The sequence below is a fragment of the Serinus canaria genome, chromosome Z, assembly GCF_022539315.1.
Source record: "Serinus canaria isolate serCan28SL12 chromosome Z, serCan2020, whole genome shotgun sequence".
Lineage (NCBI taxonomy): Eukaryota > Metazoa > Chordata > Aves > Passeriformes > Fringillidae > Serinus > Serinus canaria.
Window position 1 is genome coordinate 61621025 of NC_066343.1, and position 27167 is coordinate 61648191.

The 27167-nt window shown below is 37.1% G+C and overlaps 1 protein-coding gene across 5 annotated transcripts; it reads left to right on the forward strand.

Moving 5' to 3' along the window:
- Positions 1-27167, forward strand: PAIP1 (poly(A) binding protein interacting protein 1). Of its 5 annotated transcripts, none has more exons than XM_018924499.3 (13): positions 1-175; positions 511-661; positions 1522-1639; positions 4655-4836; positions 10637-10825; positions 14159-14271; positions 17388-17499; positions 19070-19195; positions 21279-21385; positions 23358-23475; positions 23610-23664; positions 24286-24379; positions 25773-27167. In XM_018924499.3, the coding sequence occupies exons 3-13, from the start codon at positions 1609-1611 to the stop codon at positions 25864-25866; spliced, it is 1221 nt and encodes a 406-aa protein (XP_018780044.1). In that variant the 5' UTR covers positions 1-175; positions 511-661; positions 1522-1608; the 3' UTR covers positions 25867-27167. The 5 variants fall into 5 exon arrangements, with proteins under 5 accessions (XP_018780044.1, XP_050842574.1, XP_018780043.1 ...); XM_050986617.1 differs by having other exon boundaries at positions 511-650; XM_018924498.3 differs by having other exon boundaries at positions 511-646.

Sequence of the window (27167 nt, forward strand, 5' to 3'; positions counted from 1 at the left end):
GAGGGGCGGCGGCGCGGGGCTGCCGCGGTCCTGGCCGAGCCCGCGGCGCCGGCAGTGGGAGAGCGGGATAACCGTGCCCAGCCTGTGGCTGGCCGCGGCGGGGAGACGAAGGTCGGGGCTAGCGAGGAGACGTGCTGAAACGCGCGTGTTGGACGTGGGGCTAACGCCATAGCACGTAAGTGGTGTCCTCTTCGTTATTGTTACTTCTAAAAATGCGTGATAAAGCAGCGAGGTGTCGGAGTGGTAGGCGCAGTACGGGAACAGAAAATGGGGAGCTGTGTCAAGTTTGGGCATTAGGAGGAATTTCTTCGCAGAAAGGGTGATTTGATGTTGGGATGGGCTGCCCGGGGAGGTGGTGCAGTCGCCGTCCCTGGGGGTTTAAGGAAAGACTGGACGTGGCACTCAGTGCCATGGTCTGATTGTCGTGGTAATGTTCCGTCGTAGGCTGGACTCGATGATCTCAGCGGTCTTTTCCAACTTAATCGATTCCATGCTCCTTTGATTCTACAGCTGTTGAAATAATACATGGCTGGATGAAGAGCACATGGGGTTGGAGAGGCAGTTCCGGAGGACAGCCAGCCACACTGCCCGTTGCCTCCATACATTGTCTTCACACAGTCCTGCATCTGTTGTCTTACTTCTCATGGTCTGTGGGTTCCGTGTATGAGGCACATTTTGTTTTGTTGTTTGGTTTTTTTTTTAATTTACTGAAGTCTGTGTAGCTGCTCATGCAAACTACGTGTGCTGGAGATGAGACAGCTTCCAGACTTGTAAATGGTGACTTAGCAAGTAAAGTTAAGCACTGAAAACATGAGTCACCCTGAAAATAATTAATAGGAATCTCTACTACTAAATATTCATTACTTTTGTGCTTTTAAATAAGCTTGTGTGAAATCTGCAGAGCTTTAGAGCTACAGATTATGCCTGTGGTTTATGTTTTGGCCTCAATAACCATTGACTTCTACAACAACATGCCTCATCAGTATGATAGCAATTGGAATAATTCCAGTTATTAAAAATAAATTACACTTCAAAAGCTAGAACCAGCCCTCTCCTTTTTTTTCTAATTGGAATACATTATCAGCATTAAAAAAAAAAATGAGTGTGTAAAAATGCTTGTGTTCTGAATAGTGACTAGGTTACGGTGTGTGACTTCTTGGCACCAGGTACTGAAGGTGTGTGTAGATTTTGTTGTGAGCTAAGTTTTGGATTATTAGGTAAGACACTTAGGACAATGCAGGTATCTCCTGGTGGCTGCCTAGAAGTGTTTATAATTATATTTGTTGAAAGTTTTAATCCAGTAATTTGGTGCTTAGATTAGGTCTGCTGAGTTTAGTGATCTCAGGGGTTCTGCTGTGTGACTTCAGACGCTTGAAGTAATTCACAGGACTTCAGCTACTCAGGCCAAAACCTTCTAAGCATAATGTTAAGCAGTCTAAAGGGGTGTACTGTTGTAGGCAGTATTTGGGGCTTGTTATTTTGGAATTAACTACCTGATTGTTTTTCTTAATTTTGTTTTAGGTGTCTGCACTAGGGAGAGGAAATTGGGTTCCCAACTAAACTCAACTGTGTTCATGCAAATTTAAGTAGAGCACCTGCAAGAAAAATATGGATCTGGGATCACATTCCACTTTAAATGGTAAGCAGTTGACAAACAGTTATTAAATTAATATAACATAAAATGTCTGCTAAGGGAAAAGAATTAGTTTTGACAATGGTTTACACAAGTGAAGTATTATAATGTTTTTTAAGACTCATTCAAAACATCCTGCATCTGCTCACATTCCAGTTGCAGAGTATAGATTTATTAGTTTACCATTCTATATTTCCAGAAGGGTTGCCTAGGAACAGTTTCCCCATGAGCCTCATTAATTTTAACTTGTGACACCTTTAATGTCTGGCCACCTTTTTATCTTGGCAAAAATCAGTCCAATTCATGCCTTGGAGAGCTAACAAATATTTTATACCCCATCCCTGCCCTGTTAATAATTGAAAATGGTAACATGTAATAATAAACCCAATAGGAACCTGACTTCTAAAGGCACCATTTTACAATCTGAATTGGATTTTTTAAAAATACAAGACAGCTCTATTGTAATTTTTCAAATAATGTTTCATACATACTTCCCTATTTTTTTCACCCCTTCCTGAGTGGTGAACAGATTGGGACCCAATGCCACACAATCTTTTGATTTTTTTTTTATGTGGCAAGAACAAGTGGTAAGTACAGCACAGACCAGACTGTTCACGGAGACAAAATATAAACTCCCTCAGCAGGATGAGCTGAAGTATATTTGTGTTCTGAATAGTAACAGATTACACTTACCCGCCTCATCTCAAAAGTTGATACAGAATTTGCAAAACAATGAGAGCAAGACCTTGAAAGGACTGAAATTGAAGAAGAGTAGATTATTTAAATTGTAAATGGACATGTGAGTTGAACCGTTCTCAGTTTATGTGATAATATTAGGAAAAATACATTACATGAACCATGTTCTTCAGCTGGTTCCTATTGGTGTGGAAGGTGGTTAAACAGTAAATCAGAAGAGCATTTGTTATTACATTATGCATAAATTATAAATGAAAATATATTTTTTTGAACAAATAGTTTGATTATAGTTTTATTTTAGCCCTAACCGTACAAATATATGGTCATGTTGGAGATTTAACTTAATGGGGCTGAATTTAGAATTTTGCCTGTAGCTTTTCCTTCCCTGTCTGTGTAAACATTTGTGTATGCACAGCGTGGCGTGATGCACCTGTGGCTGGAGATCTGTTGTAGCTGAAGCCTTGGCCCTGCCACGGTCACCTCGCCCCGCTCGTTACCGTGGAGATGCAGTGGCAGGGAATTACGGTGCCTTTGGAAACGCTGTTTCCAGGCTGCCGCTGGCTCGGGGCGGGCGCGGCCATCGCGACGCTGCGCGGGGGTGAAACCGAAAGTGCGGGCCCGGGGCGGGCCCGCGCTCCGCCCGCCCGCCACGCTCCGCTTCGCTCCTCCCTCCCATGAGCGCCCGAGCCGCCCGGCCTCAGCATGTCGGAGAGTTTCGACCGAGCGCCAGGTGCCGGCCGGGGCCGCGGGTGCGGCGCGCTGGAGAGCGGCGGCGGGGCCCGGCCCGCGGGCAGCGCGTCCCGCGGCTCGGGCTCGGCCGAGGAGCGGCAGCACCAGCCGGGCGGCCTCTTCCCACAGCAGGAACCATTGCGGCCTCCGAAGACGGCGCCCCTGGGTACCGGGGTGGCAGGTACGGGCTGCTCTCCCCGCTTTTTCTTTTCGCGAGGCACCTGCGCAGCTCCCCGCCCGCCGCAGGGACACCGGCGTCTGCCCTCGGGAGCGTCGTCCTGTTCCCGGGTGTGCGATGCGTGCTCTGCGCTCAGGCCGGGTCAGCGTGGTGAGCCCTGGGGGCCGGCGGACACCTGGGTGACTAGGGAGGGGTAAGAGGAAGAAAACCTAAGAGAATCATGTGATGAACGGTGCAGTCAGCTCACCACCTGCTGACCGATGCCCAGCCTGTCCCTCAGCAACAAGTGACAACTCCTGGCCAACTCCCCCCAGTTTATATACTGAACGTCACGTTCTGTGGTATGGATTATCCCTTTGGCCAGTTCGGGTCAGCTGTCCAGTCTTTGCTGTCTCCCTACTTCTTGTGCATCTGCTCACCATGAGAGCATGGGAAACCCATGTTATCAACTCTTGCCTCATACTGAATCGAAAACATAGTGCTGTACTAGCTAGCAAGAAGAAAATTAACTCTATCCCAGATGAAACCAGCATATACTGGGTTATGAACCTGGACCAGGTAAAGGTGTGATGTTGTATTGCAGCTGCTTGCAATACTCTCTGTCCTTTCTCCCCTTTTGTGCCCCCACATCTAAATGTACTTTTTACCCATCTGTTAATCTGACTGCAGATGGTCTCAGTCTTCCCCCACTGAAGAATTCCAGCCTAAAATAAAAAAAAATAAATCCAACCCAACAGTAATACAAAGCAATGTTTGTTGGTCAGCTTTTTCAGGTAGGTATCAGGTTCTGTTTTCAATAAACTTATGAGCTAGTCTGTAAAGAGAGGTTTGGAAAATAGTGTTTTAAAAACACTTCAACTAGATGTTGTAGCAAATGGTATATAAGAACAAGAATAGCCAAGTGTCCTTGAGCATTTTGTTGAAAATAAGTGTTGGTCAAATCAGAGCTGTCTGTCATTTATTGACCTTCCAAATGTATCTTGTATTTGTATCAATGAAGAATCACAGGATAATCAAATGTACTATAAGCAGATTTACTAGTTGCATAGGTAAACTCTTAGACAATGTGTTTTTTTTTTCCTTTCTCCCTTTTTTTTGTTCACCTGCACAAGAGCACTGTTTACTTTCTGTCATGTAGAAAGACGTGGAGTATGCTTAAATGAATATCCATACCTAAGAATAAACAATAAAACCTAGGTATTTAAAGTAAGCCTATGTGAGAAGTATATTTATACAGGAGGAAGGAAGTATATTTATAGTAAAACCATACTTTAAGTAAATATATATATGTATATGTGTGTGTGTATATATATATATATATATATATATATATATATATATATATTCTGTGTTTACTCTGTGTGAATACATACTAGTTTAGTGATTTCTAAGACAAGCTGTTAACAAAAATTTTTCAGAACACCTGCAAAAGACAGGAATTCCATCTGGATCTCAAGATAAAGTTTCAGTTCTTGATTCTGGACCAGAAATGGCTGAACCTCAGTTAGCTGTGGATCCTGTAGCAACGTCAAACTTGTCTGCTAAAGCACCTGAATTTTATCCATCAGGGTACAACCAGAACTTCAATCAGAATTTCACAGTGAGTGTTTTAACTTCATTCTTTAATATGTGCCAATTTACTTGTATTCAAATTAATAATGTTTTCCTGAATTTTTTTATGGCAGATAATTTGAATTCTGTATTTGCTAAAGTGATTCCAAAAATTCTGATTATAACCTCCAGAGTTGCAGCCAGGTTGTTAAGTGATATTGGGTGAATATTATGATGTACATGAGCACCTCTGCTGTGGAAAATTTTGCCAAAGCTTGCTGCAGATAACCATATTCCTTTTTGACTACACCAGGCATTGGTTGCAGTCAACATGAGAGTAAGCTGTTTTTTTGGTGACTACCTCTCTTGTAGTTACATCTATACTGCATTTTAAATGGAAGCATAGCTTCGCTCTTATGCACAATTCACAGGGAGAGAAAGCTTGAACTTCAGCTTTTCTGAGCACAGGCTTTGCCTTTCCTGAATTTCCTGTGCCACAGGTACCATTCATCATGACTGCCTAAGCTAGTGTGTAGCATCATGTGTCATCAGTGGTGGTGTGTGATCACCAAAGGGCAAAAAAGTGTTAGACTCATTCCTGCCAGTTACCTACCAACACACCTAGTAAGAAATGTATTTTCAGCCAGACTCAGATCAATTTGTAGATGCATCATGTAGTAAAAGCTGGTACTTCTATTTCCTCCTCCATTGTCTTCTATGTTACTGCTTCAGTAACTCTACTCCAGGGAAGATCTCTGTGAATTCTTGGTACATCCTTTTGTTATGCAAACAGTCAGACTCTGGTACTCTATCTGAACAGGTGGGAACTTTTACAAATATAATCAAGTGTTTTAAAAAAGAAGGGGGATGCTAAACCAATTTGAATTTTGATAACTGGTAGAAAAATACCTCATTTGAATGCTGAATATGGTGGTTTGGTATTTTGAAATCTTTTCCTCACCAGTAAAATTGATGTTACCTTAGTGTTAGCCGCTTTGCCTGTTTACTGAATGCGATTATTGTCCCGTATAATAAACCCCATAGCCAAAATACAACTGTTAACAATGCCCGTGTGAAGGTGTTTTGGTGACTTGATAATCTAGGAGAAAAAAATAACTGCTTTGCCCCAGCACTGGTTACATGTTTTCTATAAATAAAGTGTTTCAGTTTCAAGACAGAGAAAAAACCCCAACAACCTTTCCAATAGTGCAATCTTAAAACTGCAAAGTTTCAATGCCAACAATGTTGCTTTTCAGCTGTTTTGAAAAACACACAAGCCTGTGGGTGTTCCTGGTTGCTATGTTGTTGGAATATGCTATGAATGTGACTCTTCTATTAATAAAACTACCTCTGAAAACGTTAACAAAACATGTTGCAGAGACTTTAATCTAATTAGAATATGCTACACATAAAGCAATGTTCTTTTCTTTCATTCTTCACTATTAGAAAATCTGTTGGGTTTTTTTTTTTTTAGTAACTGAAGGAATTTTATAAACTGGGCTCACTTGTCATAAAAGTAAAAAATTTAGCACATTTTACTGTTATGCTGATTTTGACCATGAGTTTTAAATTTTGAATCTAAACAAAGTTTTGCAAAACTTCTTTTTTTACTCAAAAGTACTCCTTTATTAGCTTCCATTTGTAAAGGTCCCTGAATTTTTAGATCTGAAATATTGTATTTCTCTCATAAATCCACAGTTGTTTTGTAATAGCAAAAAACCATTTATTATTTTAAAAATAGTGTTGATTTCTTGTTGGATTATGCACCATTATAATTACTGTGTCTGTCCACGTAACTATAAGGTCAGTTAATTTCCAGTCTTTCCAGTTCTGATGCTCAAAACTATCAATTACCTGTGAAGATGGTTTAAGGAGTACAGTGTGGGAGCCCAGCACATCACTCCTGATGTCCAGAGCTACCGAGAGAACCCTTGGGGGGCTCGGGGGTCTTGGAATGTTGCCAAAAGCACTTGGTGGCTTGATTTTGATCCATCTAGGGATGTGCCACCGATGTATGAGGAGATGGAACCTGTGGGAATTACCCGGGTGTGAATGGTGAAGGGAAAAACGTAGTTATAGGGTAAATTACAGATTTTGGGGTTTTGGTACAGGGGGGTTATGGAGACAAGATGGAGGAATCAGGGCATGTCACAAGACTCTTCTTTCTTCTTCTTGTCATCCATCTTCTGCTGTGGTGTTGGCACTTGGGGATTGGTCTGGGGTGAGAGTGTATCTGGTGACGAGGGTGATAGGTATTGGAGATAAAAAGTAAATATGATATACGTAGTTTTTGTTATAAAAGATGTGCCCGCCTTGGGGGTGGTCAGAGTGCCTTTGGCTGCCATGCTGGTCAGATCCCAGTCAGGCAGAGAAGGGACTTTATAGATAAGATATAATAAACAATTCTGAAGACTGAAAAACCCTGGAGTCCAGACTCATCTTTTGAGACACAGCCTGCCAGAATCATCCTAAGCGTGTGTGGGAGCAGAGACGAACAGCCGAACCCCATACCACAGCTTACAAGGTTTTCTAGAATTTTCAGAAAAACTTCACCAGGACGTTGAAGAAAGGCCTCCATGGAATTCTCTGTTTGCGTACGTTATACAACCCATGGAAGTTGTAGATGTCTGCAGGAGAACAAATGACTAGATAGGTTTAAATTGCCAGTAGGAAACACCAGATTTGTTCCTTGGAATGGCTGTATGATAATAATATGGCTGTCACTCTATCAGATGGGCATAATAACATTCTTACTTCATCGCTTTAGGAGTGAGATTTTTATTATTTTAGGGTTCCATAATCCTTCCCTCCTACTTTTTTCTATTTTAACTTCAGTAATTTCCATCAGAAGACCAAGCATGAGAGTGCCACTTAACCTCATTCAGCATGAATAGGTGGTTTTGTATAAGCAGCAGTCTTTTTGTAGTTGCATTTGCAATAACTTTATTGGAAACTTGTTGAGTTCAGTTAATTGAAAGGAAAAAAGCTTGTTCCTAATATATCTGAAGAAAAATCAATATTAAGTTACTAGTGACTAAGTTCACGAGTGGAAATATTAATTTACTAGATAAAGGAAAACAGCAATCAGTACATATATTTATATAGGGAGTTCTAGTACCTGTTTAGCCTTCTACTCTTTTGTATGTAAACTCATAAACTGAAACATAATAAAAGAGAGGCAAATTTATAATCTTTTCATCAGTTACTCTTTTGTTGTGAATAATCCAGGATCCCATCCTATAGCTATCAAAGATTTGAGAAAGCAATTGGAGTGCTGGCTTGATGGAGTAATTATTGAAATTAACAGAAAATTTCTAGACTACTTTTGTGGCTTTAAATTATAACTTTGTAGTGATATGTAATCTTAACAGGCTTCTGTTAGCCAATTCCTCCTGAAAAATAATCAAGAGTCATTTGCTTTGTTTTCCTTGGGCTGATACATTGTGTGGTTCTACATTTATGTTAAATTTTAAAATCTGACAATGAGACATGCAAGTTCTTTATGTCTAGAAGCTATTGGGCTAAATTTAGTTTGTTTTTAAAATATCAATTATAAATAATTTTACTAAAGTTGTATATTTCTGAATTTCCAAAGTACTCATTTTTCTCTCCTGTTTGTTCAGTTTCCTGGCATAGTTACTGAAACCTAGTCTTCTTTGAAGTTGCATATTTAGTACAGGTAGATGAATATGGTACAGAGTTTAGTTCTCTGTGTTTGGCCTCTTAATTACAAACTGAAAATAAGAGCATACAGCAGGGACACCAGTATACCAAATGGTAGTGGATCCCTTACAACACAAGGATGTTCTCCAAGACTGGATTCTTGCCAAGTGAGTGTGAGGAAGATACCCTCCTCTCTGCTGAAGGAGGATCTTGTAACAATCTGTCAGAAGGAGCAGCTTCTTTTACTAGCTACAGCAAATGCATGCTCTGCAGCCTGGCTGGAGAGTTTTCAGACAGGTTGTTTGGAGAGATGCTAGTTCAGCTGTATGTGATTAGGCTGCAGTAGCTGCACAGTAATGTAATAGTTCTGTGAAACAAACTAGTTTTAGATTTATTGTACAGAACTCCTACTGGGCTGTTTGACATTGCCTTATAAATGTTGATTTTCTTTAGTGAAGCAGAGTATGTAGCAAGTCATACATAGGCCTGTTAGCCTTTACTTTTTGGATTTGGAAGCTCCAAGCCATTAGAATCATAGAAAACTTCAGGTTAGAAAGTACTCTGAAGTGCCCATGCTCCAATCCTCAGGTTGTCAAAGGCTTTATGTAGTAATAATTTGCCTTTATTTCCATAAACCCTTTTTCTTTATTTTATTTTATTTATTTCTGGTGGGCAACATTAAGTTATTTAGCCTTTAGTGTTATTAAGGCATATCTTCTAGTTAAATATATTTTACTTCTGTTACACTGATGTATGTCCCACCTCACTAACTTATGACATGTCTGAATGATTTTGGAAAGTCTGGGTTTTTTTACCCACACATTCTTCACAAGTCCTGAAATTAATATCAGGATGTGACTTTCAACAATGTGTCTTTCTCATAGCTCACACTCAGCTAGAAATTTTTCACAGATCCATATTGCTTCTCAGTAGAGGAGAGATAGACATTTAGAAGGCAAAGTAATGAAAAATCCCTATTAAGGGAGTAGAAGGGGAGGAGGACAGTATAGTTATAACCCTTGTCAATATATTTATGTACACTTTATATACACTTTCTTTAAGTAAAGAAAAAGTGCTTTATCATTTTAGCTCAACTTTACCATAGACACCCATAAAGCATTTTTAAATGGCAGGACAGTTGAGAATTCTGATTTTCTTTACATTACTCTTATGTCTTGAATGGCTAATTGTAATTTATTTTTTAGAAATGCCACTTCAGGCTCCTTCTTCCATTTCGGAAAGATATGAGGTGATTTACACAACTTTTTGTGTAGTTGGACTATGTTACTACTAGTGACATCACAAAGTATGCTGTTTTCTTTGCTATTCTCTTCATATACCTGCATTATAATCATCTGGAACAGTGTTGACTTTAGATACTGTCACATAGATTCATTTCTGAATGGACAAAAATTTTTTTTCATCGGTGGGAGCATAAATATCAATAAAGTGATACTGGATAGCCCCTCCTCTGTTTAAGGAGCAGTTGTGTTAACTGTCTTGTCTGGTTTTAAATCTCAGTAGCTGTAAATTAAAGCAATTTAAGTTGAATAGTTTCATTTCATGCCTTGTAATCTTTCATCTTTTGCCAAGACATACAAATACTCTGACTTTAAAATATCAGTTTTTCTGATTATACTTCTTACATGGGAACAGTACTATGTATTCATTGTATTTCTCTAATTACTCTCCCTTCTGCATTTTTTTGCACTGTACACACTATCTAAGCCCAAAATACTATGTTTCCAATTTTCCATTTATTTTTCCTCCTATGGTTCATAAATTCACAGTACAGCACCAGGAATGAGTGTTGAACCTCAGTTTGGTAGTTCTACCCTTAGCAGATAAACTTACTTGGTTTGTTAGTTAATCTTGTAACCAACTTGAGAACTTACTTCTTTTTAATCCATTTTTAATGTATTTTACTGGGAGACCCTAATGTCTGTAAAAATACTTTGCCTGGTTCTTAAGGTGATTGGACTACAAGAGGCTTCTGTAGTCTACACTCCAGGAGGTGTTAGGGTCTATGCTCTGTAAAAATGTTGGAGTGAACTGTGTAACAAAGATCTCTATCAAGTGCACAGAGACTCAAAACCCAGAGCTGTGTGGTTATTTCTGGAGACAGAAGGTGTAACAATTCTTCAAGGTTGTTTTTAAGTAGTTGGCATATTCTTTCACTTCTCCAGGATTCTTCCTTGGAAGATAGATGCGACAGCTATCTGACTCTGGCAGAATATGTACAAGACTTCCTAAATCACCTTACGGAGCAGCCAGGTTGTTTTGAAACGGAAATAGAGCAGTTTGCCGAAACACTGAATGGTTGTGTTATTGCAGATGAAGCTTTACAAGAACTTGTTGAACTCATCTATCAGCAGGTAATGTATTACAAGATGGACATTATGCCTCTGTGTCCCAGTGTCCAAGACAGGCTTTCCAGTATTTGTTACATAATTGTATCTAGGTAGTAATGTAATGATTGATATTTTTTCCCTTTAGACTGAAATATATAGGGAAGGATTTTGCTCAGTAAATTGAAATGGTAGCTCAGATTTAGGATGCCTAATTTGTATAAATTTTCCCAGTTTGCTGTTTCCTTTGTTCTCTGTTTGTATCTCCTGGGTAACATACTACAGTTGAAATTATACTACTTAATTAAAGGAAGTTGTATTTTAATTTTTGTTAGTAAAGACCGAAAAACTTATACAATATTGTACACTTTTATTCTCTTGTGCAAAAAAAAATTCTGCATAATCCGAAGGTACTTTTAATTCCTAGGTATTTAAAAAATCATACCTACTGTACTCACCATATTTTGGGAAATACCTGGTTACTGCCACGCTTTTTCTTTATTTGAAATATACCTATATCAGAACAGCATAATTGGAGAAAAGGAAAGCTCCTCTAAGGATAACTAGGTCCAGTCCCATTGATGGCCATGGAAATGAGGACAGAGACCTTGAGCTGAACTCTGCACTAATTGGGGGAGCCATTGGAAAGAACAGCTTAATATGTGCTGCTTAGCAAATGAGCTGCTGTTACTGTCTTTTGGGCTTGCTGCAGAAAAGGAAGCCATGCTTCTGGCTTGCTCTTCTTTATTTGTTGTTATCCTAATGCACCTTTCATAGGTTTGTTGCTTACAAGTTCTACCTTGAATAAAAGTAAGAAAGCAGACTTTTACTTAAGTGAAGATACCTGCAGAATATTTTAATCTGGTATACGTAGAAGTGGAATGACTGGTTGGCCATTGTACAGAACTGTAGACTCTCAGGTTTCTCATTGTTATACAGAATTAATGCAAATTTGAGACCAGTTTAGTTAGACATGATGATCACCTGTGCTCCATTTGGCAGCATCATTTTCCCATTCTTTATTTGAACCCATGGAGGATAGTTTACTGGAATGGAAAAAATAGGATTTTATGCTATTTTTAACTTCCTGTATTTTAAATACACTGACTTGCATTTAATAGAAGTCTTAATTGTTGCCTCTTCCTCTCTGTCCCCTTTTAAAAGCAAGTTCGGTGTTAGGGTTTAGTGTGACTTCCTCAACTCAGAAGTTCAATGTTAGTCTGAAAAATTTGTATGAAAAAGTTACATGAAAAATAAAGCTTAATGCTGAAAAGCTATGCTAGTATCCAAAAGCGTCTAATTTAAGATATCTTATGTATAAGCATAGTATAGTGTCTAAGCAAAGCCAACTATACTTATTCTTCTTTCTTGAGCAAAGGCCCAAGCATTTGTCTCCTCTTTTTTCACAAAACAATTAAAATTGCTGTAACTGATAAGCATCTGCTTCAGTGATACAAATTTGACCCAACTAAGCAGATTTACATATGCTAGGTTTGTAAAGGAAATATACTGAAATAAATTAAACCCATATCGTGTAGGGTCTTCCCATCACTTCTGTGTAAGGTATCTTAGCCTGTCTGTGAATAGTAATTATGTACTTAAGTTTTTATTTATGTCTGAACAGAGTGAAGTGACAGTTCTTGTGTCTTCTAAAAGTTGGACACTGAAGTCATAGCTTAAGAACCTTTACTGTTATCCAGTTAATGCAGTGGATTGTTCCTGTTAGAGCAGCTACAGTTTCTCCAGATACATGTTGGTAGATTAGCCTTCATGCTTAGATTGTGACTTTTTTGAATTGGAGATAAAGTGGTATTACCAGAAATAATTGTTCCAAGAATATGATTTTGCAATGTAATGATTGATTATTAGGAAGATATAGGGTGGAATTTTTTTTTTGTCTGTTGTGCTATGCCAAATCATAATGCCTAATATTTAGTTATTTCAATGTTTGGTGCAACTGCAAGTACAGACCAACTAATAAGGAAGATAATGTTTAAAAAAATAGAGATGTGAAGAATTTGTGTATGTGTTTGGATGTTAAAGTTTTTATTTGCTGGGGGTTTGTTGGGTTGGAGTTTTTTTTGTTAGGAAAAAGTATTAAAAAGGCTCACTTTATAAAAAAGGGATACCTCTTCTAGTCAGAGCAACTAATTGAACCATAGCATCAAAGTCTTTTTAGGTAGTTCACATGCCCCTTACTGGAAAGTGAATTCCATTTATCTATCTTAATTACTTAAACTTGTTGTGTCTTCCAAAGACACTTAATTTTTTTCCCAGCAACTCTATGCACATAGAAGAATTATGTCATTTTCTCTACCTGTAAGAGGTAGCTAGCTATAATTGCATTAGCAAGAATTTTTTTTTTTTCAAACATGTTGGAGCAGCTCAAGCATATCTGTAGCACTGATAGATCATCAGAATGTAAAAAAAATATTCAAAGATTATAACGCCAAAGAAGTTTACTGAGTTCTTAGTATCCTCATTTTCTTTTGGGCAAAGCAGGTGAAATTACTTGTAGCAGAACCTCTTTTCACTGAAACTGCATCTGAGAAATAATCTGAAATTCAGGAGTTGTTAGAGAAGGCTTGAAAATGAGAGAACAAAATAAATTTCCATTTCTTTAAAGTTTGAATTATCAGATTAAACCAGAAGATTTTTTACATAATATCATTCCTAACACCTTTTTTTAGATAACAAAGGTGTAGATGTTCAGCAGTAACAGGACTTGTTTTAGCAAAAAAAGGATACATTGAGAGCTGTTACTTGTAATGGTCTAGTCTTACTCTCTGATTCAGAAGTTTGCAATTCTGCAGATTGCTGGAGGATGTATGGAAGAAAGTGTTTCTCTTTATTTGTCATGTTCTTACACTCTTTCCTTGGGTATTAACCATGGCAAAAAGATATTATGGAATAAATAGCTTATAGACTGAAAGAAGACAACTTTTTATGATGTTGTTTGAATGTACTCATTGTTCCTTGCGAGAGTATGTGTTTTTGAAAAAGTGTCTTAATGTCCACTGTTGATTTTTTTGTATAAGTAGTCTGTAAGTGACTTTGAGACACTCTTCAGTTGTAGGTCACAGTGCAGAAGTAGAGTTACATGAAGACATGTGGCATAATGGTTTTCTTAGAGCCACAGAATTACAGTAATGAACTTATAAGTTCTGACGAAGTGCATATATCAACATGCTGAAGCAATACAAAAGTGAACATGGCAAATAATAATTATTAATCATTAATTTCATGCTCATGAGTTGTCTCATCAACATTAAGCATGGATTTCAAAAAAGCTTTTAAAAATATTTTCTGATAGCCTTATAATTCCTTTTATAATTTATTTTTCCATTTTTATTTTGGAAGGCCACATCTGTCCCAAATTTTTCATACATGGGAGCACGGTTGTGTAACTATCTATCTCACCATTTAACCATTAGTCCACAAAGTGGGAACTTCCGACAGTTGCTGCTTCAAAGGTCAGTATCAGTCAGTTTAACCCTTATTCTCTTCAGTTTCATCTTTCTGGTTTGTGTGTTAACTCTTTCTGTCGCATACAAAGAGATACTTATTTAAAATAGTACAGATTGAGTAGTTTTGAAAAACAGGTACATGCTGAGTACTGAACACATGCATCTTAAAATATTTTAATATTCTTAAACATAAAAATAGGACTCCATTTGAAATTCTGTGAGATCTTTTGAACTGAGTATATAGTGCAAATTGGAAAGTTAATCTACTGTAAAAGTGTACTAAATGCACAAATAGATACTGTCTTTGTCCTTTTACTCTTGCCAGTACTTACTTAATTGTGTTTTTTTAATTAGTGCTTTTGGTTTTTGCCTGGAATCAATGTGTAGGATTTATTCACTGATGGGCTAACTGACTTAGTATCTCTGAAATAGTTGTATAAAATCCAGAAGGATAAATTTATTCCATTTCAGTTACTGCAGATTTCTAGGGACTGCAGCTTAATAATGATTAGATTTTATAGTTGACAAAATTGCAACATTTTAAAATTGTTATATATCCTTTCAAATATTACTGCATGACATTTGAAGGAGTACTGTCTTGGACACTTCAGAATTCTTTAGAAATTTGCATTTTATTTTTTGTTTAAAGACATCTGGCTTTCTAAGCTTCAGGTTTGCCTCTTATTTGAAAAGTTTTTATTTAGTCCAGCAAAAGTGTGGTAAACTTTTACTGCAGTGCATTCCAATGGTCTTTTATTGTGAGTGGAAAGTTGTGGTTTAACCTGGCAGGTAGCTAAACAGCTTGCAGCCCCTCACTCACTTCCCCCACCCTCCCAATGAGATAGGCAAGAGATTTGGAGGCAGAAAAAGTAATATTCATGGGCTGAGATAAAGATATTTTATTAGGACAGAAAAGTATGTGAATATTATAACAATGATAAAAGAATTAGCATATACAAAACAAGAGACACACCATGCAACTGCTCATCACCCATGATGCCCATATGGTTCCTGAGCAGCGGCCTCCAGGCAGCTTTCTCTCTGGTTTATATGCTGAGCATGAGGGCACATGGGATGGAGTATCTGCGTGGTCAGCATGGGGTCCGTGGTGTCTCCCCCTCATCTTCACCTAGCCTCCTCACTGGTGGGCTGGGGTGAGAAGCAGAATTCTTGATGTAGTGCAAACGCTGTGAAGCAAAAGCTAAAACTAGGGCATGCAGAAGCTGAAACTCGTTTTTTCCCTTTTTTTTTTGTTGTTGTTCTCTCTCTTTTTATTGTTATTGTTTGTTTGTTTTGTTTTGTTTTTTCTTTCAAAGTCATTGCTTATGATTTTTTTTAACTGTGTGTTACTTGAACATGAAAGGAAATCCCTGTTAATGTTGCATTTTCTGGTTCATGGTTTTGAAGCAAACCCAATGGATAGCGTTAATGTTAGCACCCTGAAGCCATTAATTTAAAGTTGCTTATGTTTTGCTTGCTAATATGGTTGAAATTGGGAGCGGGAAGGGTGTGTGCAGATAAACAACCTAATAACTGTGACCACAGAGAGGTCATCTTCTGTCTCTCAGCAAAGTTTCTACCTGAAACTTTGTATTTCAACTCAAGATTTTTCAGTTTCTCCACTTTTTCCTCAATCCATTTCACAATCATTAAGAATACATTAAAATTTGTCTGGGCTTCCTTTTATCTCAAATATTTTTTAATTTTGTTTTTGTACTGTTATGTAAACTTGTGTATTTTTAGCACAGTTGCTAAATACTAGAAAAGATATACTTCACTGCCATAGTATGTTCATCCTATTTTTGTATTTATATATAAGTTACAGAATCATAGAATTATTGGGTTGAAACAGACCTTAAAAATCATCTAGTTCCAAACTCCTCTGCCAGGGGCCAGGGAACCTTTTGCTAGACCAGGTTGCTCAGAGCCCCATACAGTCTGGCTTTAAACAAAGGGATGGGGCATCCACAGCTTCTCTGGGAATCACTCTTGGTGCCTCACCACATTCACAGTAAAAAATTTCTTCCTAACATCTATTCTAAACCTGTCCTCTGTTAGTTTGAATCCATTCCCCTCTGTCCTGTCACTACATGCCCATGTGAAAAGTCCTTCTCCCGCCCTCTTTGGGGCCCCTCTTAGGTACTGGAATGTGCTACAAGGTGTCACCGATGCCTTCTCTGCTCCCCGTGCGCAGACCCAGCTCTATCAGCCTGTGCACACAGGAGAAGTGCTCAGAGCCTGTGATTTGGTCTCACGCAATAAGTCTGTGTCCTCCCTGTTCTGAGGACCTCAGCTCTAGATGGAGTGCTCCGGGTGGGTCTCACCAGAGCAGAGCAGAGGGGCAGAATCCCCTCCCTCCCCTGCTGCCCATGGGGCTCTGGATGCAGGATACAATTGTCTTTCTCATCTTCAAGTATGCATTGATCTTCTCATCACCCAACACCCCAAGTCCTTCTTGGTAGGACTGTTTACAACCACTTCCCTAAGGTGTTCTTAATGCTTGGGATTGCCCTGACCCATGTGCAGAACCTTACACTTGGCCTTGTTTAACTTCCTGAGTTGCACAAGGCCACCTCTCAAGCCTGTCAGGGTCTTCCCACACAAGAGGGAAGGCATGTCCCTCTTGTGTGACATGCCTTCCCTCTAGAGTGTCAGGTAACACCGCTCAGCTGGGTGTCATGAATAATGTATCACTGTCACTTAACATGGCAAGATAAAGAATTAATCAAATAAGAGTAAAGGCATCTAAGACAATGAAGAGGGGAACATGTCTACCACATTTCTTTGGGCATTGGATGCCTGTGTTACTGTTGTACATCCTGGACACATACTCAGTTGTAAAAATTTCTACATGTTGTAAGTTGTTTTATTTAAATTTGCTGCATCAGATATCTCAGTGCTAATAGACCTAATCATGTAATCATATGTGTTTCTCTTTAAGGATGTAAATCCACTGTTTCTTTGTGAAGACCTCTCATTCCCTTCACAGATTAGACATCCCAGCATTCAGCATGTAACAGTTTTCATGCAGTTCATAAGTTCTCAGCATTCCTTTAAATGAGTAGCATGTCACATATGTTGGAATGACTACAGATGGTATAATTGTGTTTTCATTTTTACAGGTGTCGAACGGAGTATGAAAACAGAGATGAGGCTACCAAAGGGGATGAGGCTACTAGAAAACAATTTCATGCCTTTGTGCTGTTCTTAGCTGAACTTTATCTTAACTTAGAGGTAAGAAGAAAGTCAGCTGTCACGTGGCTCTTCATACATTTTTTGTTGTGTGTAGGTAAACACTGAAGTGGACTATAATTTGAGGTGTTTTTCTAAAGGCAGAGGGCAGTAAAGTGAAAAGGCTTTAGATCAGTTTCATTATAATGCATATGTTCAAGAAGCATATAAACAAAAAAGGACAAGATCATTAGAAGAGAAATGTAAGTGAAAATGGAAGTGTAAGAATTTGTGGGAAGAGGCAACCACAAACATCTTTGAAATGAAGCTTTTATTTTCTTTTACTGGCTAGATGGCTATACTTTAACAACATATTAAATGTTATTAAATGCCTAGCAGAAGCAGATCAGGATCAAAAACATGTAATTCAGTATTCAGGTGCTAATAAGAGGTGTTAACAAACCCTTGAAGCAGATGTGAAAATCCTCAAAACGAGGAATTAAAAATGTAGACTTTTAAAGATATTTCTTCTGATGGTTGTGTCATTGGTGCATGCATGAAGTATGCAATCTTGTATTTAGCAACTTCATGCTTCTGTGATATGTTCAAAAACGTGTACAATTTTTTTTATTTTTATGCCTGTACATTCACCAAGTTCACTTTCTGCTGTAGCATAGTTAAAAGTACACATATAACTTGATTTTTTCAGTGGTTTGATTTAAGCAAACACTATAAAAATGTTCTGCTGACACGAGGAAGATCCTTCTCTAACACTTCCATTTCTGGATCATAAGTGGTCCTTGAAATCTACTTTTCACTTGCTAGAAGAAAAAAATGAAGATTTTTCAAAGACTTCGGAACAGGGGAAGTTGTCCATTTGTGGAGTATACCATATTCCTTGGAGTATACCGTTTGGTTTTAAACCATTTTCTGTAATTTTTTAATTATGTAAAAACTGCTTTCTAGAACTAAGCTACCACTGCTGCAGAGAATATGTAATGCAGTGGGAAAAGAGTGTGAGGTTCTGGGAATTTGGTAATTTTTGAACCATTAGGCAGGCATTTGATAGCTTTTGTTAGCAATTTGTTAGCAGAGAAACAAAATTCTAGACGTGTATTGTTATGCTAGAATTGCAAAGAGATTACTCAGAGTAAGTTTTCCACTGACACCGAGCTGTGTGGTGCAGTCAATGTGCTGGCAGTAACGGTTGCCACCCAGAGGGACCAAGACAGGCTTGGGAGGTGGGACAATGCAAACAGGGTCAAGTGTAAGGTACTTGTCTGGGCCAGGCACAAATACAGGTTGGATGGAGAATCTGTCAGGAGCAGCTCTGCTAAGAAGGGTTTTGGGTGTTGGTAGATGAGGACCTCAGCATAACATGCGTCAGAAGATGTATGGCCAGTAGATTGAGGTAGGTCATGATTTACATGATATTTAATGTCCCTTCCAGCCCAAACCATTTCATGATTCCATGAAAGTCTGTGTTCTCAAATGGTTACAGTATTTGGCATATAGATGTCAACTATGTTTGAAACAAACCAAATGATACAGCATTCAAGAGAGAAAATGTGCCCAAATTAATTTCTAAAACTTAAGTATTTTTAATATTGGGGGTTTTTTATATGTTTTGCAGATTAAAGGAACAAAGGGACAGGTTACACGGGCAGAAATTCTTCAAGAAGGCCTTCGGGAATTATTGAATGCACTCTTCTCTAATCCTGTGGACAGTAATTTGATATGTGCGGTGAAACTGCTGAAGGTAAGACAGCAGTTTTAAAAGAAAAAAAATCAGTTTTTCAAACTGCCTAGCTTTAATATCGTAAAGTAAAAATAGTAGGGTAAATTGCAATAAGAAAGTATTTATAGGGGTTTATGCATTACAGCATTAGCAGAGCAAACTACTTGTTTTGTTTTTCTTAGTAGCATTAGGAAATTGAGCCAGTAAAAAAAGTAACAAGATGCTCCAAAAATAAATTCAAGGCCATTTGTGTACAAATGAGCAATAGAACTGAAGTTGAGGTGCCAATGAATAAATGCTTCCTCTAGATCTCATTTTGCTGCTTCTGGTGTAGGAGAAAACTGACCAGTCTGAATTAATTGTGATATCTTAAGTATACTCTGTGTTCTGAAGGACACTTGGCCATTGGGGTTCACCACTTTTTGTGGCAAAAGGTTCTTAATATCTCTTCCTTCATTCTGTGCTATGTCATGACTGTTGTAGAAATACATAGATTTCTCTTTCATGTGGAAAATAAACCTCTTTGCTCATAACCCATACCTTTTCTTGTAAAATGGTTAGCCTCTATGTAGGAGAAACTCTTTTATTCACTAGGTATCATTATACTTGTAGTTGGGAAAACAGTTTAAATTAGGAATGAAGGTTAAATGCTAAACAGTATTTTTCTGAAGATTTTTGGTTGGCTTGTTTTTTTTCCTCATTCTTTACCATTCCTCATACTCTACTGCTTCTCAGCCTGTTCTATCTTGAATTTCATTTCTGACATCTTCTTTTGATACCAAAAACATAGAGTAGGGAAGAGAGATTTTTGTCATTTAAAACCTTCATTTGGTGTTTCAGGAGGTTGCTTTACAGCAAGTGTGAGATTGTGCTCAGTGAGCACATTCACTCCTGCAGTCAGCCCTTATGTTGGCAGTGCTTCCCTGAGGCCATTGAAGAACCTTTTTAAGCAGCTGTACACAAATGAGGAAGCTTTACAGTGCAGTAAAGAAGAAAAGAAGAAGAAAACCAGTCATTTAAATTGATTAATGACACATTGCTATATCAAAAAGGTTTTACAGAACAGAGACTCTGTTTTTTCATGCAAGTTTTCTGATGTTTTATAGTACCTACAAATGTTGAGTATATATGTAGCTAGACTGGGCTGCCTCACGAAACCTTAGCTTCACTACTGAAGCAATAAATGTCTCATTTTATCTTTTCCATTTTATACAGTGATAGATACAGGTTTTACTTTGTTTACTGTGCAATATGTTTATTATTAATTAATCTTGATGCTATTACCTAATTATCCAGGATTAAGGTGAGTCCACTGTGGAGTACTACAAATGCCAAGCAAATGCTGACCAGTATACTTGCTTTTCTCTTGGGATTTTATCCTTTGTATCATCAGCACCATTCCAAGCATTTTTGAACATGTAGTATTTATGCTAAGATTGGTATTAGTGGCGAACTAATTCTTTTTATTATTTAACTCCTCCTGTGTAATTACTGGGTAATGAAGTACCTATTCTTGTAGTAAAAAGCTTTCATCCACAGCTGCTCTAGAGTGACTCCTGCTAAAGCTTTCCTGACAGCAGCTTTAGCCTTGTACACTTTTATATATTAAAGTTCAGGCTGCCTTTTTCAGATAATTCTGGTCTCCTTTATATATACCCAGAAGAAATTCTCTGACATATGTGATGCTGGCCAAGTTGACTGAACTGTTTCTAAAGCTCAATAAACTATTTCCTGTTGTCATGTAAACTCATGAAATCAGCTGCAAAAATGAGATTTAAAGGAAATAAATTATGTTAGTATGTACTTAAATCAAGTAAGATCTGATCAATGTCACTGAAGAGTTGTTTCAAAATCATATTTCAAGATTGAAACAAGTGGCTGTGAACTTCGAGGTAACATAAATATTGGACATGGAGCTCCTATACTGTCTGTAGTTTAAAATAAACCATTTATGAGGTCTGTTAATCTGTTAGCAAAGAGATACAGGCAGCTGGGAGTGTCAGCCATTGGGTAGTCCAAGTGTCATGAACTGTTACAGAATCTCTTGACTGTTTATTAAAGATTTCTAATTTTCTTTAAAAAAATACTAATACCTTGTCTTTAGTTGACAGGTTCTGTTTTAGAAGATGCCTGGAAAGAAAAAGGAAAGAATGATATGGAGGAAATGATTCAGAGAATTGAAAATGTTGTGTTGGATGCAAACTGTAGCAGGTGAGAAGATAAGTTTATGTGCAGTGTTTTGTTTATGTGAAAAAGAACACCTTGAAAAATCTTCAGCTCTAATGAACAGGTGCAAAAAGTATCTTTGAAACTTATATTTATGAAAATCAATGTGATGTGTAGGTCATTTTCCATGTAATAAAAAAGAAAATGTATTTTTCGGTTGAAGGGTAATGTGGCTTTTTTGGCAATTAGGTTGATTTTATTTTGGGGTGGGTTTTTTGTATTTTAGTTTTTAATAGAGATTCAAGTTCCACAGTTCAGTTGTTTTTTTTTAACCTATTAGGTCTCAGTATCTGCAATAAGTGCTTTAGGCTCTTACAGCAAGTACATACAAAGAGAAAATAGGGACAATATCTCATAGTTTGTACTTTCAATTTTGAATTGAACAGGCTTAAATACATACAAACAGTACTAAATATGTAGCAGTATTAAATACATACAAATTACTATAAATGTAAAGGCAAAATGAAATATGCTTTGTGGTTTTATTTTTGTTGAGTTTTTTTCTGGAGAGCATTCTTTTTTGGCAAGGTCTTAGCTTTAATCTGGAAAAAAACGAGTGGCTGACTAATGTATTAGTAATATATTGGTGACTGACTAATCATGAAATTGTCATAAAACCACCTGTGTGCATGAGGTTATCTGATTCTGATGTGCTTCATCCTCAGCTTCTTGCAAACTTACTAAAAGCCTGTAGAGGGCTCAGACACTGATCTCTTGCCATATGGAGGGAGACCAAGAGTAGCTCATAACATCTGTGGGTTGTAATTGAGCTGCCCACAAGGAGGATGAGGAAATTTTTGCTTCAGGAACGAAAATAGATGTCACAAATTTAGGCTTCAAAGATGTAGAACAACAAACAAATTTTGATGCCTTTTGCTGGTCCTAAAATCATGAGCCAGATGCAGTTAGGTGACGAAAAGGGGTTATCTTACAATGATCTTTCGGTGCTCAACTCACTGGGTGGAAAAGAGCTGAAGATGCTCTACCCAGCATAATGTGTATACAATATCTGTAAGTTTAGCAAATTAGCATAACCGACAGGGATCCCCAGACAGAGACATAAGGGGTGAGGTAATTCCCCCCCAGGGCAACCCTTTTCTGAATTCCCCCCACTCCCGGACCTCAGATAGGAATTAAACTTTGTTTATGAAAATGTGTCTGGGAGAGCTGGTTTCAGCCTTGGCTTCCCAGAGAATCTAACCTTGGACCACCGGTTTGGAACTGCCAAGGAATTTCTTCTTTCTCTCCAATAGAGTAGATAAAATGCTAACTGCAAATACCATAATAGGCTACATAGCTATAAATATACATGTAAAGAATATAAAGAATATATAAAAGAATAAAAAGACAAAAATCAATTTGGTATCAATTTCAGCTGGGAAAATAACTGGGTTTTTTTAATGTATTCTTTAATGATACTCTTCTCCATAGACTAGCTTAAAAGAAGAAGGAATTTTCTCTTATTTTAGGGATGAAATGGGTGTTGGTATCTAATGTACTGGGGGCATTACTTTTTACTTTTGACTAAAACATTTCATTATGATGAAGAAGACTAAAGTTAGGAGCATAGAATAGATAACTAAAATAAAATTTGAGAATCATCTTCCTTTTTTCCCCAGTATTATTGTTTTATCAAAAAGGATTGTTTTCTTCAACTTGTAATGCAAGGTGTGGTATCTCAGTAAAAACTACAGCAATTTCCTTTTTCATATGAGCTCCTTACTTAACAGCCGCAGAAGTGGAGAGGGTAAATATCTCATATTGACATTATGACACAAAAAGCGTCTGAACTTGCAGCTGTAAAATTAAATTCAAAATTATCTACACAATGGACCAAATTTTATCCTTCTTGGTTTTTTTTGATGGGTTTAACTATTTTGTATTTGCACAGTAAGAGAAGGCAAATTTCTTGCTTGGCACAAAACATTCTGACTTTTGTAGTAATTCTCTATTTCAGAGATGTGAAACATATGCTTCTGAAACTAGTAGAACTGCGATCTAGTAACTGGGGTAGAGTTCATGGAACAACTCCACATGCAGAAGCTACCCCTGAAAATGACCCAAACTATTTTATGGTAAGAATATATGGACATTTCAGTTCCATAATTTCATGTGAATTTGGTTTGATTAATAGACAGTTGCATTACTTGAAACTGCAAACCTCTTTCTCTCTGAATACAAATAACTTTCTGGATGACTTTATTTTTAGAATGAACCAACATTTTACACTTCTGATGGCGTTCCTTTCACTGCAGCAGACCCAGGTATGGCACAAGTTTAGCTTGCCTGTCTTCTCAGTCTTCTTTAAAAAGTTGTAATTAAGTTTACATGTTTTATATGTTGAAGAACATAAAATGTTATTCTTCAAGAATCTAAAACCTATGCAACTTAAAAGACAAAATTCTGCCTGAATCCCTGGTTTGGTAGAGCACAGGATTTATTCTGCATTAAAGAAGATAGATGTTTGAAATGGAGAATGTGCATTTGAGTTCATTGAGGTCAGAAGAACTTGTTCAGTAATCCACAGCATCTGACCTTTACAGAAAGCTAGAAATATTCAAGTCTTCTTTTGTTTGTCCATTGTTAGTATGGAAAAATCAAATCAAAATCCTTGGTTTCCTTATCTGTTATCTGAGCACAATGTGCCACAACATAATTTGAGGTAAAGACATCTCTCACAACCTTTACAGTTCTATAGGAAATTAGACATCATTCCTAGACATCCATTCATGTCCTGAGAAAACATTGCAGAATGATCTTTTCCTGTTAATACATTCACTGCCTTTTATGATTTCATTAACCAGCCAACTTTTAAACTTTATACATTTCTGTTAATTTAGCAGAGTAGTTTTATATGTTACTCAGTCTCATTTTTACTTTGCCAGACTATCAAGAAAAATACCAAGAGCTGCTTGAAAGAGAGGATTTGTTTCCGTATTATGAAGAAAATGGAGCAGATCTGTCAGGATCAGGAGAGCTGTATGTTTTCTTTTTTAGTGAAGTATTTTTTTAATAATATTTATTTTTACTGTGATGCTGTGATAGTTCAGACTTAGGATTTTAATGCTGACAAAAATGAAACTAAATAATGTAATTGTTACTTAGTTCTACAGTGGATGTATTTGTTCAGGTTTAAATTGGTTTTTAATCGCACAAGTTTGAAACCAATTTCATGGTTATTCTACTGAGTATGATAATTACATTTCACATGTAATTCAGATGTTTATTCACATGTGCAAACATACTCTGCACTTTAGAAAAAATTTGCAAGCAAAATGAAGCACCAAGCCTTCAAGTGTTTGTAGAGAGGGAACCTAAATTTGTTTGACTGACGAGCATGAAAATCCCACAAGAAATGATTACTGAATTTCCAGTGTCTTTGAAAAGGAGAAAGTGTTAACTTTCTCTCTTCAGCCTAAGGACTTTTCCATTAGGGGGCTAGTAAGTATTCCTGTAGAACAAGAAAAGCAACCTTATGGCAAAAGAGGAAGCAATAGTTGAAAATATAGTGTGACGTTTTGACACCATTTTATAAGAAAGAAATATGGTCTAAAATAAATTGCTCTGAGCTTTTTGCTCACAAAAGGACTTTCAGACCATGATTTGACTCACAAGAACATAAGAGTGACATGTAGAACACTTAGTCAACCTTCAGGCATAGTGACTGTAACCTTCTTTGTTGAAGGCTTAAGAAAAGCTTAGACAAATGTCTGCTGATTCTCTGTCAGCTATTTCTCATGACATCAGGGAGGACGGTTCTGTGTGAGGCCTCTTTCTTCTGTGGGCTACACTTCTACAAGAACAAAGGAACTAATGACAAATATGTAGATTGCTTCTTCAATGCACATCACTTTGAAGCAAAAAAAACTTTTCTTACATATTTTCTATGTCCTTCTTTTACATATCAACAAACAGGGTTTCTATATTAATGTATTCTGTCTTTGAACTAGGATGTTGACCAATCAAAATTACACGAATATGTTATTAATTATGGGTTTTTGTAATTGGATCAGTACAGATGCATTATTAAATTTTGGGAAGCGTGGATTGCATGACTGCATTTTCTCTCATCTTGGAAACTACTTCTGTCTTTTAAACTGGGCAGCATAAGATGATTTAAAAAGGTGACAAACACTGTAGGTATTTGAACATATCTGTGCTGCTTTGAGGTTTCTGTTCATTTGTTTTCCTAGTACTCATTATTTTTTCCTTTTCATTCCCTTTAGGAAAATTTCATAAATAAGTCATTTATAAAGCTTTCTTTTATTCTTGACATCTACACAAATGCTAAAAATCTGTTGGCTCTGAAAATCTGTATGTAAATCTGTATGTAAAGGTGTTAACCTTTGGTAATTTTTTTTTTCCTCCTCAGGTATTTTGATGAGATTGATGATGAGATGGATCCAGAAATTGAAGAAGCATATGAAAAATTCTGTCTAGAATCAGAGCATAACAGAAACCAGTGAGATGTTATGTATTAATGTTAGTTTATTTAACACTTTAGGTATGGTTAGAGTGAAGGGGGACACAAAACATTTGTACCAAAATGAGAAACTTGAGTTTCTCCAAGTACTAAAGTTACACAATTTCCATTTTGTTTAAGAGAATCTGCCAAAAAATGTAAACTTATGCCCTGTAAGTTAAAACGTTGTGTATATATCATAGTTTATTTTGTGAAAAATGTTTTTTGAACAATGTTTTGGCTGCAATAAAAATTATTTAAAAGTTATAACTGAAATTAAAATTTAATGGGGAACTGTCCCATAAAACTTCCCTTGAGGAAGAAAGGGAAAGAATAATGATCTGAATTTGCTTGCTTGTTTGCTTTAGTATATATTGGGATTTACTCATCCTATTTACCATATACAATATATCTTGCATTTACTTCCTCCACTTCCCCCTCCAAGAAGAGTATGATCCAAATAAGAAAGAAATTTTTTTTCTGTATATCACAATCATGAAAAGTGGCTTGTGAAAGTTTTGTGTATGAGTTTTTGTTTTGTTCATTTCCTTTTTCTTCTTTTTTCGAAACACATATGGGTGAGGTCTGGACTTTTCTTTTTTCCTGGAATAAATATGTTACATGTTGATATGTGGAAAAGCAAGCAGTATTTTGGAAGTGAGGTGCTTTCAAAATCTTTGGTTCAGATAAGCTTATTTTCAAATCTACAAGAAAAAGCTATTCTGTAATTTGTTGTGTTCTTCAAGGCAATAGTAATACAGTTATGTTCTAAACCATGCTTCTCAAGAGTATGTGCAGTGCTTTTTTTCTTTTGCTTTTTTTTTCTAGTAATGTATCTAACATGTCTAACTTTTGCCAACCCCTGTAACTTTCTTTTATTCTTCTAATTTTATGTAGTTTGATTTAATTTTGTAGTTCGAGTAAATTCATATATTTCATAAATGTTAAAATTCTGAAGCCAACTGCTCCTTTTTTGACTCCATATAATCATGTTAGTTTTCCTAGGATACTCCATTGTTGTTGTTGCCAAACTCAGTTGAACTGTTTCCTGTTACCTGTTGCTGGTTAGACTTGATTAGAAATTGTTACCAAAAGCAAACACAAGTATTTCCCACCAGTTAGCTACTCTAAAGAACACACATTGTAAATATGCATGTAAATAACTCTGATAATATTTCACTGTTATTTCTTTGGTTAAGTAAGTTGTGCATCTGCTAGTAGAGTAAGCAGTGGCTGTTTTCTGGATGTTTATTTAACATACTTATTTAGGTTGGAGTTTTGGAAAATAAAATTTAAGTAGCTTTA